Source organism: Andrena cerasifolii, chromosome 1 (genome assembly GCF_050908995.1).
Source record: "Andrena cerasifolii isolate SP2316 chromosome 1, iyAndCera1_principal, whole genome shotgun sequence".
NCBI lineage: Eukaryota > Metazoa > Arthropoda > Insecta > Hymenoptera > Andrenidae > Andrena > Andrena cerasifolii.
The window spans coordinates 23,894,761-23,910,032 of record NC_135118.1 but is presented as its reverse complement, the minus strand read 5'-3'; the positions used below and the strand labels follow the sequence as shown (position 1 = coordinate 23,910,032).

The 15,272-nt window shown below is 43.3% G+C and overlaps 1 protein-coding gene across 1 annotated transcript in view; it reads right to left on the bottom strand.

Annotated features, from left to right (window-relative positions):
* Positions 1–15,272, bottom strand: part of Pdk1 (Phosphoinositide-dependent kinase 1) — a 645,970-nt gene that overhangs the window by 412,078 nt on the left and 218,620 nt on the right. Inside the window, exon 3 of the mRNA XM_076816063.1 lies at positions 3,106–3,144. Coding sequence (XP_076672178.1) covers positions 3,106–3,144 — 39 coding nt within the window. The remainder of the gene's footprint in view (positions 1–3,105; positions 3,145–15,272) is intronic.

Here is a 15,272-nt window from a genome sequence, read left to right as displayed (position 1 = left end):
AAAGTGGATCTCTAAAAATTCGGGGAGTTACGGAAGGTTTTGTGTAGGTAGCGCAGCGCTCAGAATCGAGTGCGCGAATAGGTACCTTGGTGTCAATCGCCTGAAAAGTTTATGTCCACGAATTCAAATGTATCTAATAAGAGGGATTATGAGCTTATATATTACTTAGAACTGGGTACAGAATCGCTGACCATGACGAGACAGCTGCGATCTTTGAGTTGCGGAATATAACTTCTGTCAGAACTTTAAACGCGATTATCTCGAAACTACATTTTTCAAACTGGACGCATTAATAAGTCAGTAAATTTTTATCGGATTCACTGGAAATTTTCAGGGAATATTCGTAATACAATTATCCTCAGTTAAGCGTACCAGTTTTTTGATCGAATAGTTCATTTAGCGCACCATCATTGTTTGTGTTCTACCAAAATCCGGTGACTTCTTAATTTTTTTTATGAAAGTCTCGAATTTTTACCGGCCATATCAGAGGTTTGCGCCGAAATGACACATGTTCTACACATCCTGTAATTTTTTCCAAGTCGATTTGAACCTCAGTTCGCTCGCAATCAGGAACAAATGAAGAGAAAAACATATTCGAGAAAAACGCATTTAAAGTTTCTGGGCAAAGGCGACGCTATAGGTTGCCGCTTGACGTTTTTAGCTGCCAAATCTGCAATTTTGCAAATTTTACTCTAAACCAAGCGGCATTGTATTGAGAAAAGATAGTACTTTCGGAAAATGCAATAAAAAAATCGATTTTTCGACTGCCTAGTCCCCTTAAAGCAGTAGGTAAATAAAAACTTAGTGGAACTTGAATGAATGTACTGTATATAAATGGACGTTGCCGACGCTACGACGCTACTTATGCCTTCTCGATTCGCGTGGTAGGAAGAACGCGTAGCTGCCGGACGCTCCTATTATATGGTCAGTCGCGATTGTCTTTTGTCACACAGCTTCTGGACAGGAAGCTTTCCAAAAGCTTCGCGAGACATTTAGAACGTTCCTGAATCCTCCAAACACGAGCCACGTGCTTGGCAGCGAATATTCTCCAGCATTCGCTCAGGACGCACACCATTCACACATACACACACACACGCAAACTCCAAAGAAAGATCCAAGTTTTTACAGCAATGAGATTACCAAAAGTCCCTTAAAGACTTCAAACTCTACGTCCCAATTCTATTTACTACACGTTAACTATGGAACACGAGCCAATTCACCGCGAAGATTCAATACTCCGATTACATACAGGCACAGTAAATATAGCCTTGCATCAAACGTACCATTCGCTACGAGTGACGTAAACTAATTCCCCTATACTCGTTTTTAATTACGCCGAAGGCGTACCTAGCCAAGGAATACCCCAGTCGACAGGCTAATTACCGCCAGCAAGAAAGACCCACCCTCGTAGCCCACCTGTCTGTCAAGCATCCCCAGAATATCAATTCGCGCAACGTGCCCAACGGCCACCCACCGCTTCCCCATTTTTCAATCCAGAAACGTCTGCCATCGCGAAAACACCTGATCACGTTCGCGAGGATCGCCCCCTGGGTCGCGCCGTTTCCTTGGCAGGCCTCCACCCCCGCAACTCCGCGGGGAGCGCGGCGCTCTAAGGGGTTGGCCCAGTTTCGATGCGCTTGTAATTGCATTCGTCGGTGGAGCCCGCGCGAACGGCTAGCGGCGGGATCGAGCACGGTCAGATATTCAATATAAATCGGCGAGGCGACGATATTGCGGAAGAGGAAAGGGCGCGGGCGCCGAGGAGGTGGCGAGCATTCCCGCGCTGCGGATGCACCGCAATTTCGACGCGTCAACGCTGGGAAAAGTGGGTCGCTGAGGAGAAGTTTAAAGGGCGACTTTTGAGGGCCCAAGGAGGGGAGGAAACTAATGCAGGGAGGTTTGGAAAATGAGTTATGCGACTTTTTACGAGCGTCGAGCTCTGTTGAGTTTTTAAAGTGATTAAGCTTGAATGGTGCTTGTTAATTTTAACCCTTCGTTGACGCACCTCCTTTTTCGATCAACTTTGGCATACCTGGGTGGCTCACACCTAGAGCAATTTTCGAACGATTGCCATTCCCATCTAAAGAATCCAATCGTTATGAAAAAAATCATGGGTCATTTTCGAAGTCTCTACAATGTATTCCAATAGTTGTTTTATTGAAATTGTATCCCAGCTTTTGTGGAAAAATTCTAGATTACCAGATGTCGAAAAAAACGAAGGAAATCTTCAAAAAATTGTAACTTTTACAAATTTCAATATTAGAAGCTACAAATCTACAGAGTTGTTGTTCAGATATAATATTTTGAGAGAAAAAATAGTCTGTAAGTCGACTTTGGAAAAAAGATATTTATTTTACATATAGAAGGTACGGATCGTCAAAATCAGCTTATGGGTGGCTCACACCCAGAGTGTCAACGAGGGGTTAATTATTAAAATGGGTAATATGTGTTATTTCTTGCGATAGTAGATATAGGTACGTTGTATTTTTCAGGCATTCTAATGTACACGCTGATGGAGAAATAGTGTCAACTTCGAAAAATATTTGCTGTGGGCTTCGAAGGAAAAATGTGTAGTAACATTGTCCGTTGCGAGTTGTTTCAAATACTTGCTACTATGAATTCTTTATTGTTATTGATGTTAGGAGGGAAGCTGAAGAGGGTGAAAGTTTCCAACCCGTCGGTTTTGCTCAAGGGAACTGTACGTATGTACATAGAAGAATCTTTTCAAATACGTTATGACAAAACTGCAAGCAGTGGTGGATTTAGGGAAAAAGGCCCAGGTGGTAAACATTCTGGGACACCCTGTATACGTAACAGAATTACAAATAAATTCACGCGCCGTGTGGTATGAAAATTATAGGAAACAAAAAACATATAGTTTTTGGATAAAATCATAATTATTTTGGAAGATGGAGCCCTGCGGGGCCTTCTGAGCAGGGGCCCAGACCCTAAAATCCGCCACTGACTGCAAGAGCAGTGAATGTAACAAACTTTATCTAAGAAACAATCTCGCATAAAAATCGATTGATCACATCGTCGATAAAATTGAAGAAATTGTGTAAGGTGTTGAATACAGAGAATGTCTGTCAAATTGATCGTTCCTACCTTCAACGGTGAATCCTCTGACGTCTCGCGTTCCTGCAGCTGAAACAGAAGAAAGCAGGGGGTATCGTGTTAATTACTGTCTTCCCTTTCTCCGGGGGCGAGTGGCACGCGTTAAATTTAGCGACACGCGCCAAAATATCGCGGTTCGTATCCGGTTACGAAAACTTTCCGACGCGCATCGCGTTCCCCGCTATCAGCGGTTTTTATTTTGGAACTCGCGAGGAGGAGTTGCGATGGTCATCGGCAGCGACTCGCGATCGCGTGACGATAGAGTGAACGTCGAAGAGGAGGATGCACGTGCCTCTTTCTGCGCGGCACTGCCACGAAACGCGAGCGTGGTGACTAATCTTTGGGTCACGGAGCATTCCAGCCAGTTGACACGTCCAATACAGCTGTTAAACATACGATTATGATTACGACTCTAAAATTCATCAAACTAATAGCGTTTCGCGAAGTTTGATCAGATGTAGAGAAGTTAGCTGTGGTAACCTTAGTGTGCATCCAGCTTCTATTTTCACTTTGTTTAATTCAACGTCGGATGGAGGAATATAACTGCTTCTATCTTGAAAGCTTCATTTTCGACAGACGTCGTGAGCGACCTATACCTAGATAATGCGAGTGGCCCAGTGGCACGGAAAGTGCTGATCGAATACGAAATGATGCCTTGAATTCTTGATTGACGATTGTATTTTCATTGGAATGTCAGGGCTGTGAATAAAAGTATCTAGGAAAAGGTGCACAGGGATGTTAGAGATCTGGCAGGCACGCTTAGGGCCCTTAGGAGCTATAATCAGTAATTATTTCCAGATCAACTAACTGACATAGCAGAAGGTATCACAAGCATCCCAATTCTAAATTTCATAATATTCGTCTTCCTCACAGTACAATATTCGTATTAAAAGGCTTATTAATAGTTCCTACTGCTGCCTCGCCCTTACCCTAATTTATATGTATTAAATTTCCCATTTAAGGAGTAACAAAGTCGTAATAATAATAATAATAATAATAAAACCTCGCCCCGTATAAACAGACTCCAAAAAGTGAAATACCCAAATTCATTAAATTTTAACATAAACTACATATGTACATGTCTCATTACACCAATGCATGGCTGTAGCTGAGTCTCCAATTTAAGCAATAAATAATCCCATAAGCTCGCCCCTGTCCACTTCCATCTCCTCAAATTTTACCACAAAAAACGCGAAGCGAAAATTTTCTAATCGACCCCACGGTTGTTCCCCTCGACAAGGACGGAAGACTTGGGGCGCAGAGAAGAGGAAGAGACCAAGATGTGATACGTCCCAGCGAAAGAATCTGATGAGCCTGGAGTCCCGTCACGGTGGCCACGTGCAAACGGCGCAAAGAATTCTTTCTTCCGCGCTCGCAGATAGTGCAGGCGCGTCTTTTCTCTGTCCGCGACGGTTGCTCACTTATACGGCGCCAGCGTGCAACGGCCCTGGCCATTGGCGCGTGGCGGTGCTAATGAACTTCGGGCTCACGTTTTCCGCAAAGCACGTGGCACTTTTGCATGCACCGGGCGCAGGATCGACACGAACGGTCAGCAGGCTAAGTCGCCCGATTTTCGCTTTTACGGAGAGAAATTTCAGATTCCCCGTCACCTTTGTTGTTCAACTTGTGTAGGTAAGGTGAATGTCCCAATTTCTGCTGATTTAAGAGGTTACTCGTCAGAAAGAGGGTGTAAAAAATTTGTTTGTGATGAAAATTTGCAGAGTAATTGGTTAATTCTTTAATGATAAATCAACCAGTCGAAAACTATTTAAGAAAGATATTTCCAGACGTTTTACTACTGGTAATTTGTAATTAAATATAATACTTTAAATGTCCGTATTTCTGCTCAAGAAAAATAGCGATGTACGTATTTCTACTCACCATTTGTACCAATTTCTGCTCACATAATATGTTACCTTTTCAGGTTAAAATAAGTTACATCTTTATGGGGATGTTTTATAACACAACAGTAAAGCATAAAATAATGATAAACAAAAAATAAAATGCCTTCGAATAGAAATAGGGGTTACAGCATATATTGAATTGTGAGGCTAAAATTTTGGTGAGTAGAAATGCGGACACGACGGTGATTCACTTGACCCTAAACCTAATCACCTGATTTCTACTTAAAATAATCAAAAATAGTACAAAATCTAAATCCAGAGCACAATACGGCATCTGTTTTTATTATTAAATAAGAACTTTTACTGCAAAAACTATTTTCTGCCCAATTATCGAATACCAATAGTGACCCTGTTCCTTACCACAACCAGCTAAAACACGGTCGAAAAATCATGAGTCTCTCATTTTAAAAGTTTTTCATTGTTTATGCTGCACTTTGATTAGCCCCATGCTCGTGCAACACTCGCGTAAATGTTCAAATAATTTTGAATTATTTTGTTGTAAATATAGTACAAACGTGACGCTTATAATAATAAGAAAAATACGAAATGAGCAAAAATGGTAGAGCTTTGAAGCACAGGCGCGTCAAAGGATGACGTTTGGTTGTTGAGGAGCTTGTATTCATTTTGGCAATGTATTCCAAGGGTGTATTGATTGTATTATTAACAATGAGTGTAGATGTAGTGAACGTTGCAAATGCTTCCTTGGGGACTGGGCGAGGCAAAGCAGGCTTGGGTTAGATTGGGATTAGTTCTTGGTTGGGGATAGGCTAGAGCTAGATCTGGATGGAGATCAGTTACGCTGATATGATAAATGTAATTAAAGAATTAAGATAGTGGACCTAAGTAGGTCATACAGTGTAATAGCATGGTGGCTGGTGTGGACTGACAAAGGAAAGATCGAAGCAACCTCGCATATAGACTTAATTAGGATATAACTTGAACTTGAGGGATCTCCCTACCTTGACGGGCGAGAAATGATGAGAACTTTGGAAATTTTTTAAATCAAAACCATTAAATATATTTAGTTGTAAATCTTTAGAGAATATGAAAACAAAATTGTATGCAAAAATAGTGGTTATATCCGGAGTTATAGTGCTTCAAATAAAGCGGCTTACAAAAATCATTTGCGCATTGTTAGCATAAAATCAACCGTTGTAGATGTCTGAAATAGAAAATTTAAAAATTTGTATAATCTGTATGAGTGCGGGTATCGCCTGAACTAGATTAAATGAGAAATATTGAAAATTAAAACAAAATGGCAGCGTCTAAAACTGACAACGATTTCTGCAAAAAATTACCCCATATATGAGGCAAAGTGAGCTGAAATAACAAAAGAACTTCAATTAAGGATATAGGTAATTATTAACCCCTTGCGCTGGGATGACGTGTGTGGGACGTCAGCTTCTGTTTTTTTTTGCACCGTGATTCTCAAAAACTGTGGCAAATTTTTCATTTTTTTTTTAAGTTAATTTCTGTTCCATCACGCCGCAGGTTTTTCTCTTAGAACTGACAGGTTAGAATATTGCGCACATCACTTTCGCATCAGTTCTTTGCAGCTCAGTTTACCCCAGTCACTTTACCCCGAATATGTACTCAGTGGAAAGTTACTTATTTAATAATGTTAGGATTAATGTTTTCTCCAACGCGTGTACATGTATCTTTATATACTGGTTTCAAACACACAGAAAACATTTTGAGTTAAAATAACACATTTATGACGCTCTATCAAAAAAGCTAAATAAAAGAAAACCAAACGGAAGTCCCTAAAAGTAACTTTTATGTTTTTAAATGAATTTAATTTTTTCGATATCTGAATGTGCATAATTATCACTGTTTATTTATTTATTTAAGTATATCAACGGGATAAACCCTTAGTTATAAAAACTACAAATCGCAGTCACACAAGCATAGAACGAACAATTAGAAACTACCAAAGAAAAATAATTAAAAGAAACAAAAGCAGAGAAGTAAGCGCAAAAGAACCATTAATGATAGTGACAAACTAGATACAAAAATTGTTATATAACATAAATTTATTACGTCATCAAAAATTGTAAATATATTCTATTTTTAAAGAACAAATTAAGAAAGCTCATTTTACCCCGAGACTCACTTTACCCGGGTCTCCCCTACACCAGTTCATGCCCCAAGAAATTTCACTGAAATGCACCCTCTTTATACAAAGATATGGCCGGTGCTTTCGATTTCCAAAGAAACAAAAAGGGAAAAAGTTTCACCCTTCGAATCCATGCGTGACGAGTGCAAGGACTCGCATTCTGATCGCAGACGCCCTCGATAAATTTCGCAGCGAAGGACGCTCGCAAGGGTGCAACGCGGGGCCATTCGTCGTATCTCCTGTGCCCTTCTTTTTTCCAATTAACGTGAGTACGAACGTCCGCGGATCAAAGGGGCGCACAGTCGAAATCGCAACGCCTCGGAACGTTAATTCCTCGATCGGTATCTCCGGCAGCGGTTTTTATTGCAATTTAGATGTAAATGCTCGGCCGCGCCGGATTCGTTATTAATCGTCGGATCGGCGTCGCTTTGCTGGGGTAGATTGTTCCAGCTGTTGCTCCGCGAAGCCGGGAATCCCCCGACCGTTGAATAGTTGATGCGAAATTTTCGAGTTAAGGACAGCCGTAACGATATCGTTAATTAAATTCCGTGTACTCGCGAGTCCTCGGCGATGGTGCCCCTCGATGCTCGCCTCCCCGTCGTTAAATAGCAAACTACCTGTAAACGGGTAATTTACGCGCCACGGGATTTTGGGACGCGTGCTGAACACGGAATTACTCCGAATTGACGGGAAGTCGGGGGCAAGATGAATCGCTGAAGGAACTTGAAAGCTACTCGGAGTGTATTTGGAACATTCATATCTATTTTTGACTGGTGAGACTTTTCAAAGGCACAATTGTTTTTATCCTTAAATACAATAAAGTCCAATTGATCGGAGGTATCGGAATGGTGACGGAGGACGCTAGGCGACCTCCATTTTTAATTCACTTCTTTACTACTCGAACATTGAAGATTGTTCTGCTGAATAACTAAAATGAGTACCAACGAGGCACAACCACGTCTAAACAGCATATCCCTCGCGATTTTAAACCGTGTCAATAGGGTACAAAGCACTGATAGTAAACTGAATAGAATCAGTCACCCTTTCAGACCTCTTCCTCATCATTCCTCTCTTCTGAAACAACCCAAACTAAGTACCTACCTCACTTATCAGGTCGGTGCAAAAGTTCGTTCTCTTTATTGAACCAAAGTCTTCATGGAAATTAAAAATATATTGCATGTTCTTTTTAATCAAAGTATTTTATAGTTAAAACTACAAATAGGTGTAGTTAAAGAAGACACTTCTGCACACCTTATACGTGATTAGCTAACAGTGAGCGAATTAACTTTTCCACCAATTTAATAAGTCCCCCAAATGCATTCAATGAAAACTGGATAAACATCGAAAAATCCATCCCTCTGGAAAGCCCAGTAGCCACTAAGCAGTAGCCCGAGCCAAGAAGGCAGTCCCGAGGAATCCAAACAACAGATCCGCTGGGAACAACAACGAAGGGAACACGATAGCAATGGAATTATCTTTGGCCAGCAGTTCTCCAGTTGCAGCCACGAGGTCGAGTTTATGGCGGCGGCGCAGTTTCCCGTGCACCGCGTGGCCGGATGCTAATGAACTCGCCCGTGAGTCACGTTTCAGAGCGTAGAAGAGAGAGTGGAGAAGAGGACACGACCGGGCAGAGGATCCTGGCACCGGGGACTCGAACCGTCGACTTTGCAAATTAGCGACATTTCGGTGCGACTGCCTTTTCCCGTGGCTGGCACGTGGACGCGCCCCTCTGCCGAGGCTCGTCGCCCTTCCTCCAGGTAGCTTTTCTACCGATTCGGCGTAATATCAACGAGAATAGAACAAATATATCATCCACGTTCCCCATTGTACGCGCGCGGCCAGCTCGATTACGTCGCAAGCTGTTTCGCGACGTTACGAAATCGACTCGGGGTCGGGTTGCCGCAAGTAGCGCGTGGTCCGTCGCTTTCTGTGTTTCGGAACGATTCAATTCTAGAAGAATTTGGGGATTATGCAGTGGCGCACACAGAGAGGGGGTCCAGGCAACCTGGCACCCCCAAATAAGGGGCTTTGTAAGAAGAAACGGAGACTAGACTTTATTCTCTAAATAAATTTGTATAATCAACTAATGAATTTTATTGAATTAGCACTGAAAATATTTTCATCCCTTCAAGTCAGCTCCCCCCAAGATTAAATCCTGAGTGCGCCACTGCGTGTCTGAAATGTTATGAAAAAGAAAGTTAAAGTTCTTCCCCGTCATCTCCTTTGGAACCTTCAAAGGAAACAAACCCTCAGAATCTTCATAAAAATAAAATTTAGAGAATCTTATACTAGTAGTATTCTCCTGCCAGAAAGGGTAAGCAGGACAAACGGCCCTCATGTCGATTCTTGGAGTTGTTATTTTTTAAACAATGCTCCTTGCCTGAAACACCATTATGTAAAGTTTTAGATCGCTACCCCCCTGTTTAAGGATAATACGAGGGTAAACGCCCTGAACGTTATTATTTTTTTTCTCGGTTGCTGCTTAAGATATTTAAATGAAAAAAAAAAACGAAAAATAGCTACATACTAACTGTACTTCATATATTTTTCTAAAAATTATAAATCAATTATTAAGGGTAGAAAAAAATAATTAATTTTTTGGGGGTGGTTTATGGAAACAACCCTTTGAGTGACCACCTCCAAAAAAATTAAGAATAATGCTCCATTATCGAGTTATTATATATAAAAACCTGAAGATAGTGGAGATGGTGGAACATAGATAAATAATTTAATGAAGATCAATATATTATAAATAGGTGGGGTTTTGTGACGAGAAAGAGTATTTGTCGCGAGCCTTTCATTTAAATGCGAATGTAAGAAACGATTGCGGTGCGTTTGGGAGATCGAAGTGTAAATGAAGAGTGTTTGGGATTTATTGTTTATGTACAGTGTCGGGCAAAGAAGCGAGTCGCGAAGCGTGCCGTTAGAGTAATCAGTGGGAGTTCGAAAATCATAGGTAATAACGACAAAGGTTGATATCATGATTGATAATTATTTATTAATCCTCGTCGCTATTTACGTCAATAACTACCGTTGCGTCAGTTCCATCAAATATATTTGTTAATATTTCGGACGGTATAACTATTTTGGATTTAAAACGCCCGTGTGATAAATAATAAATAATCGCAGCGACGTGCGAACAGCAACCCACTGTCCTGTTGCCATTCGCACAATCGCACGTATATCGTTGTATTGCCGTGTAGCTAATAGAATTTGGTATATATTCGATATAAAATTTCTACGTTTTGCGATTGGTATGTCGCGAGCGGACCTTCATCCTTATAATGTTAGTGGTTTCCTTTAAGTACTGAAAAAAGCGAACTAATTTCCAATATTTCCCTCGTCTAATGGTCCGTCTATCGTAAACCTACCATATGAAACCCTCTTGAATTCTCTCACCGGCGTTCATCGTGTTAGCCCCGCGTAGAGTGCGTATCCCCGAGCTGATGAACCAGATGGAAAGTAAACACTGCTCGAGACATCGAGACCGAAGGGAATTACGACGGGGCACGATGAACGGTGCCGCGGAACACGACGCGTATAACGTACCCCCCTTTTTTCATTCCCTTTTTTTCGCCGACGCGAGGAATAACGGGAGAAAGAGGGGACGAGCCGCGGAGGCGAGCACGCACGCGCACACCGGGACGAAAAATAATCACTCGATCGACTCGAATTAAAGAGAATACCTCGGTGGAACATCGATCTCACTTTGGTTACCACCCGTGGTCAGCCGGCGGTAATTAATCAGCGCGCGCGCGGTGCACACTGGTAATTAGAGGTACCGATCGACGGGCAATTAATACGCCTCTTAACCGCGATCGGCGATCGATCATCAGAAATGTTATTCCCCGCGGCCAGCGCGGCCGGCAGAGGGAAGAATGCCATGGACGTAACGGTATCGAATTAGCGCGGACCCGAGCCCCGCGAGTGTCCCATCTCTAAGGAGCCGCGAATCGAGTACTTCCGCCGTGATTTATCGCCCCTCGTACGCGGCACTCGGTAATAACTTGCGATAAAATTATGGCGGCCGCGTGTTTCTGCGGGCAGAGCACGGCGGACGTTTCTCTTTCGCGTATTAGCCGCGCAATATACCGAGAACGCGGATACGTTGAAAGTTGGATGGGCGAATTTAGGGATTGCAAGAAGCGAAGGGTTAGCTTCTTGTTCTTTTGTATCAGGTGGCACCGATTGCGTTTTAAAGCAGCTCACCTACAAAGCTACATCGGAAATAAGGGAGGGTTCGGTCTGACATGGGAAGATCCCGAACCCGGAAATTCAAAAAATTCTGAAACTTTGTGAATATGTAGGGGATTTCCTCCTGATTACAACGCAATTTTTGTTTGTAGCCCAAATTCACTTTAAGGGGGTGTAATGATTTTATTCGCGGGATTTTTGCACGAAAAAATCAGGACTTCAACTTTAAACAGCCGCCATTTTGTTTTAAATTAATATTTCGGAGATTCCCTCCGTTAATCGGAGGATACATTAATATGCTAACCAAATCTTTTTTTTTATTTTAGATAACCTGGTTCCGAATCACTGTGCTCACCGCAAAACCAAATTTTTAAAAAGGCTTCTTGGAGGTCGGTTGTTACTCTATTATAACCGTAAATATTTTTCTACGAAAAAATTACCAAATGTTCTTTAAATGTTGCTCTTTTAAGCGCAAAAAGTTTTGTAAAGCTATATACTTCGGCTTCTTCAAAAAAAAATCACAAATATTCGTCTCTTCTCGGCCGCCTGACTAGGTATAAACCCTTAACGTACAATCAACCAACCCTGATTTTTTTAATTGTTTATAGCACCCACAAAATAGGGTGCAATCTCCAAAGGTGTTGTTTCTATTTCTCATTTCGCATTTACTTAATATTTCTACCATTTCATGGCGTTTACACCTATTCACTAATTATTGACAAATTGACGAGGCACAATTTAGGTGACTAAGTAGCGCGACATTAGCAACTCTCCTTTTATTCACCGTTTCGTTATGCGAATCTGTTTCACTCCAACCCGAAAAATGGTCCCAAGAAGAGACGGCATCCGAACAAGCGACCTGAAATTCCATTCCCCTTAGTCGCCGACGAAAGTCCTCGGGTGTTCTCGGAAGGAACGAGGAAAGCGCACGAAAATTTCGGTCATCCGCATCTGGCGTTCACGAAAACAGGGCTACCCGAGGATATTATAGCAAAACAAGGCGCAGCGCAGCCCGTCGCTCTGCTAATCGTATTCAGCAGCGAAGAATCGCCGTGTCGCCAGGCGTTTCCCAGGCATTTGCTTGTCACGTATCGCCACCAGGTCCTCGCGAAATAATTAATTTCAATCTGAGAATGGCCCGGCGGGACGAGCGGCAGCTCTTAGCCCGACTTCTCGGCAAGTTTAGTCGCCAGTCGAGGCCACTTCCGGAGCGAACACCAAGCAGACGGAGGAAAATAGACAGGGAGGGAGAAAGGAAAAAGTTCCTTGGCTGGGCGAACGATTTCCGGAATGCCCCCGCCCTTTTTCTCCATTTTTTTTGTCCCTCCCCTGCTGCCTACGCTCGTTTTCGGCGGACGTTCGACGGACGTTCGCGAAATTATAGGGACCGAGGGGGCTGTAATTGTCTGCGAGGGAGCGGGGGGTGTCGCGACGCGCCAGCGTTAAGTGAAGACTTAACGCGGCGGCTTTTACTGCGATTAATTCGTGCAAACTCATTTTTCGAGTTCCAGCGGCCGAGCGGAGGGGGAAAGTTTACGGCAGTTAACGAAGGGCGGGCCTCCCTTATCTCCCTGTTTTTAATGGGGGTCCGCCATTCAAGCGTTGGCGTTCCGAGAATTTCCTAAGCGAGTGTGCCACGGTGTCCGTTTCCTTCGTGTTCGCAGTCCGCGTAGAAGAAGCAGACGGGGCGAAGTATGGTTCGTATTCGTTCGACAGGATTGCACGGTGGTTTTTGCAGTTTCCTTTGGACCTCGATGAGCGAAGGCCCCTTGCTGTTCGGGGCCGCGCGGGAATACGGACGCCCCGATAATTCCCGAAATGACGGTTAAGGGTACAATAAATTTCGCGAATCCGTGGAGGACCACAAAAGACCATTGTCCCGCGTACTTTTCCACGGGCACGCGGCCTTTCAGGTGTCCCCCCGCCGGTGGAAAGTCGAAGGGCACCGCGGACGGACCGCGACCAGTTGTTTTCTGAAAAAATAACGGAAGTCGAGGACGTTCGTTGCACCGCGACGCGAGAGGAAGTCACCGAAACATCTTTATCGTGCCCCCCCCCCCTCCTTCCTACCGCTCTTCCCCCCTGGCGGCGCTCTTCCTTCCTCCTCTGCGCCCCATTCGCCTCCGGCTTCTTATTTTTCGCTCCTCCGCTCGGTTCCCCGGTTCTTTGGACAGGAACGCCAGCTCTCTTCCTCTCCTCTCATTCTGCCGCATGCATAACGCGTCCAGCGCGGATTCTTTTGGCCGCGAGTTCAAAAACCTCGCCGCGCGTGCGGCTTCTTCGGGAATGGCCGTGAACTACCAATTAAGGAGGGAGAGATGGAACGTTACCGCGGTCTCGTTACGCCAATTTCCGTGCAATAAGTTCCATGGAACGCGTGCACGGACCAGCGACCTATGGAAATCTTTCCTCCGGAGTTGCGCGTTTTTTTTTCCGTGTGATTTCGCCGTGAAAATAATGTGCGCGTTTGACGCGTATTGTTTGGGGAATTCGAAATGTTTGCAAAGGAGGGAGGAATCGGATGGGTCGAAAATGACGCTGAAACCGTAATAATGTTCAGGACGAATAAATAATATAATTATATATAGAACGTAATGACCTTCGTTATATAGAACATAATGACCTTCATTATATAGAATATAATGATCTTCTGATTCATGTAGAATGTAATGGTCTTCTAATTCATATGGTTCCGCGCGATACACAGTCGCAATTCGTCAACACTAAGAATTTACTACAAATCTACTTTCCATGATTGAAACAGTATTACAAAATAAGAAATCGACGAGGGAAAAAATAGCTTCCTGCAACAGCCCGGTCATTCAGGAATGAAACACAACTCTTCCCGCTGCTTTTTACTTAACCCTTGTAAGTAAAATCGTATCGTGGTCGATAACCCACGGAGTGTATCGCAACCCAGAATGTATTTGCCAATATTTCTGTAAATTTTTAGACCCTATTAATAAAATTTAAAAATTTGCTGAATTTTAACACGAAAGAAATTCGTTCTATCTACAACTATTTCTTTCAAATACAAATTTCAACACATCAATATTTACATTTTTAGAAAAAAAACTATTGCAGCATGATTGTATGAGTATTGCGAATGTACAAATTATCACTCAAAAGTTAAAAAATTCAAAAATACGAAAATGGTGACTCAAAAATTACGCTGGGATGCAGTGAACCCCAAGTGACCAATTTGTGATTATAAGAAGGTGTGACCAGGAAGGGTTAATCCTTATTGTCTCTTAATTCCAATGCGGTGTTTAATAAAATTACAGTTTATCGTCTCGTAAGATTCGTGTAAATGAAAAACAAGAACTACTCCGAACTCTTCATACTTGTTCACAGCTCCTCAAACGCATCGGGCTCCTCCAAAATCCATTTGGAAACGTCCACAAGGGAACATCACGCCTCGAAACACCATCGAGCACCACGCAGAATGAAAACATCGCGGCCAGATGGGACCGTAACAATCGCCCTCTGATTTACAAAAACGCGTCAACGTCGTTGAGATAAATGGCCCAGGAAGACGCGCGACCTAGACGGAACTCGTTCAGTGCCCGACACCGTGGATCGCGCGATTCCTTTCGCGTGAAAATCGATTCTCCCCCGAGTCGCGCGTGGATCGGTTCGAATAAATCACCCGTCGGGATTCAATAAATAGAATTCTCTAATTTACTACGGGGGCAGGGAGGCCTGGCACGGGGGACGCTGAGAAATTGCGCCGCCATTTGGCGGAGCTTGCTCTCCAGATTCCAGGGATATTAAAAGAAACACCGTTCACCGGCCGGCCGGTCGGTTCATCCGGATTTATCAATCACGTCTAAATCTGGTGCAGACGGCGATCCGCTAGTAAGATATACCATTTCGCAGCTCCCACGATAAAGGACCCCCAGCTGGCTTCCGCGAGTCGTTATAGGGTAAGTCCGGGTGACTCG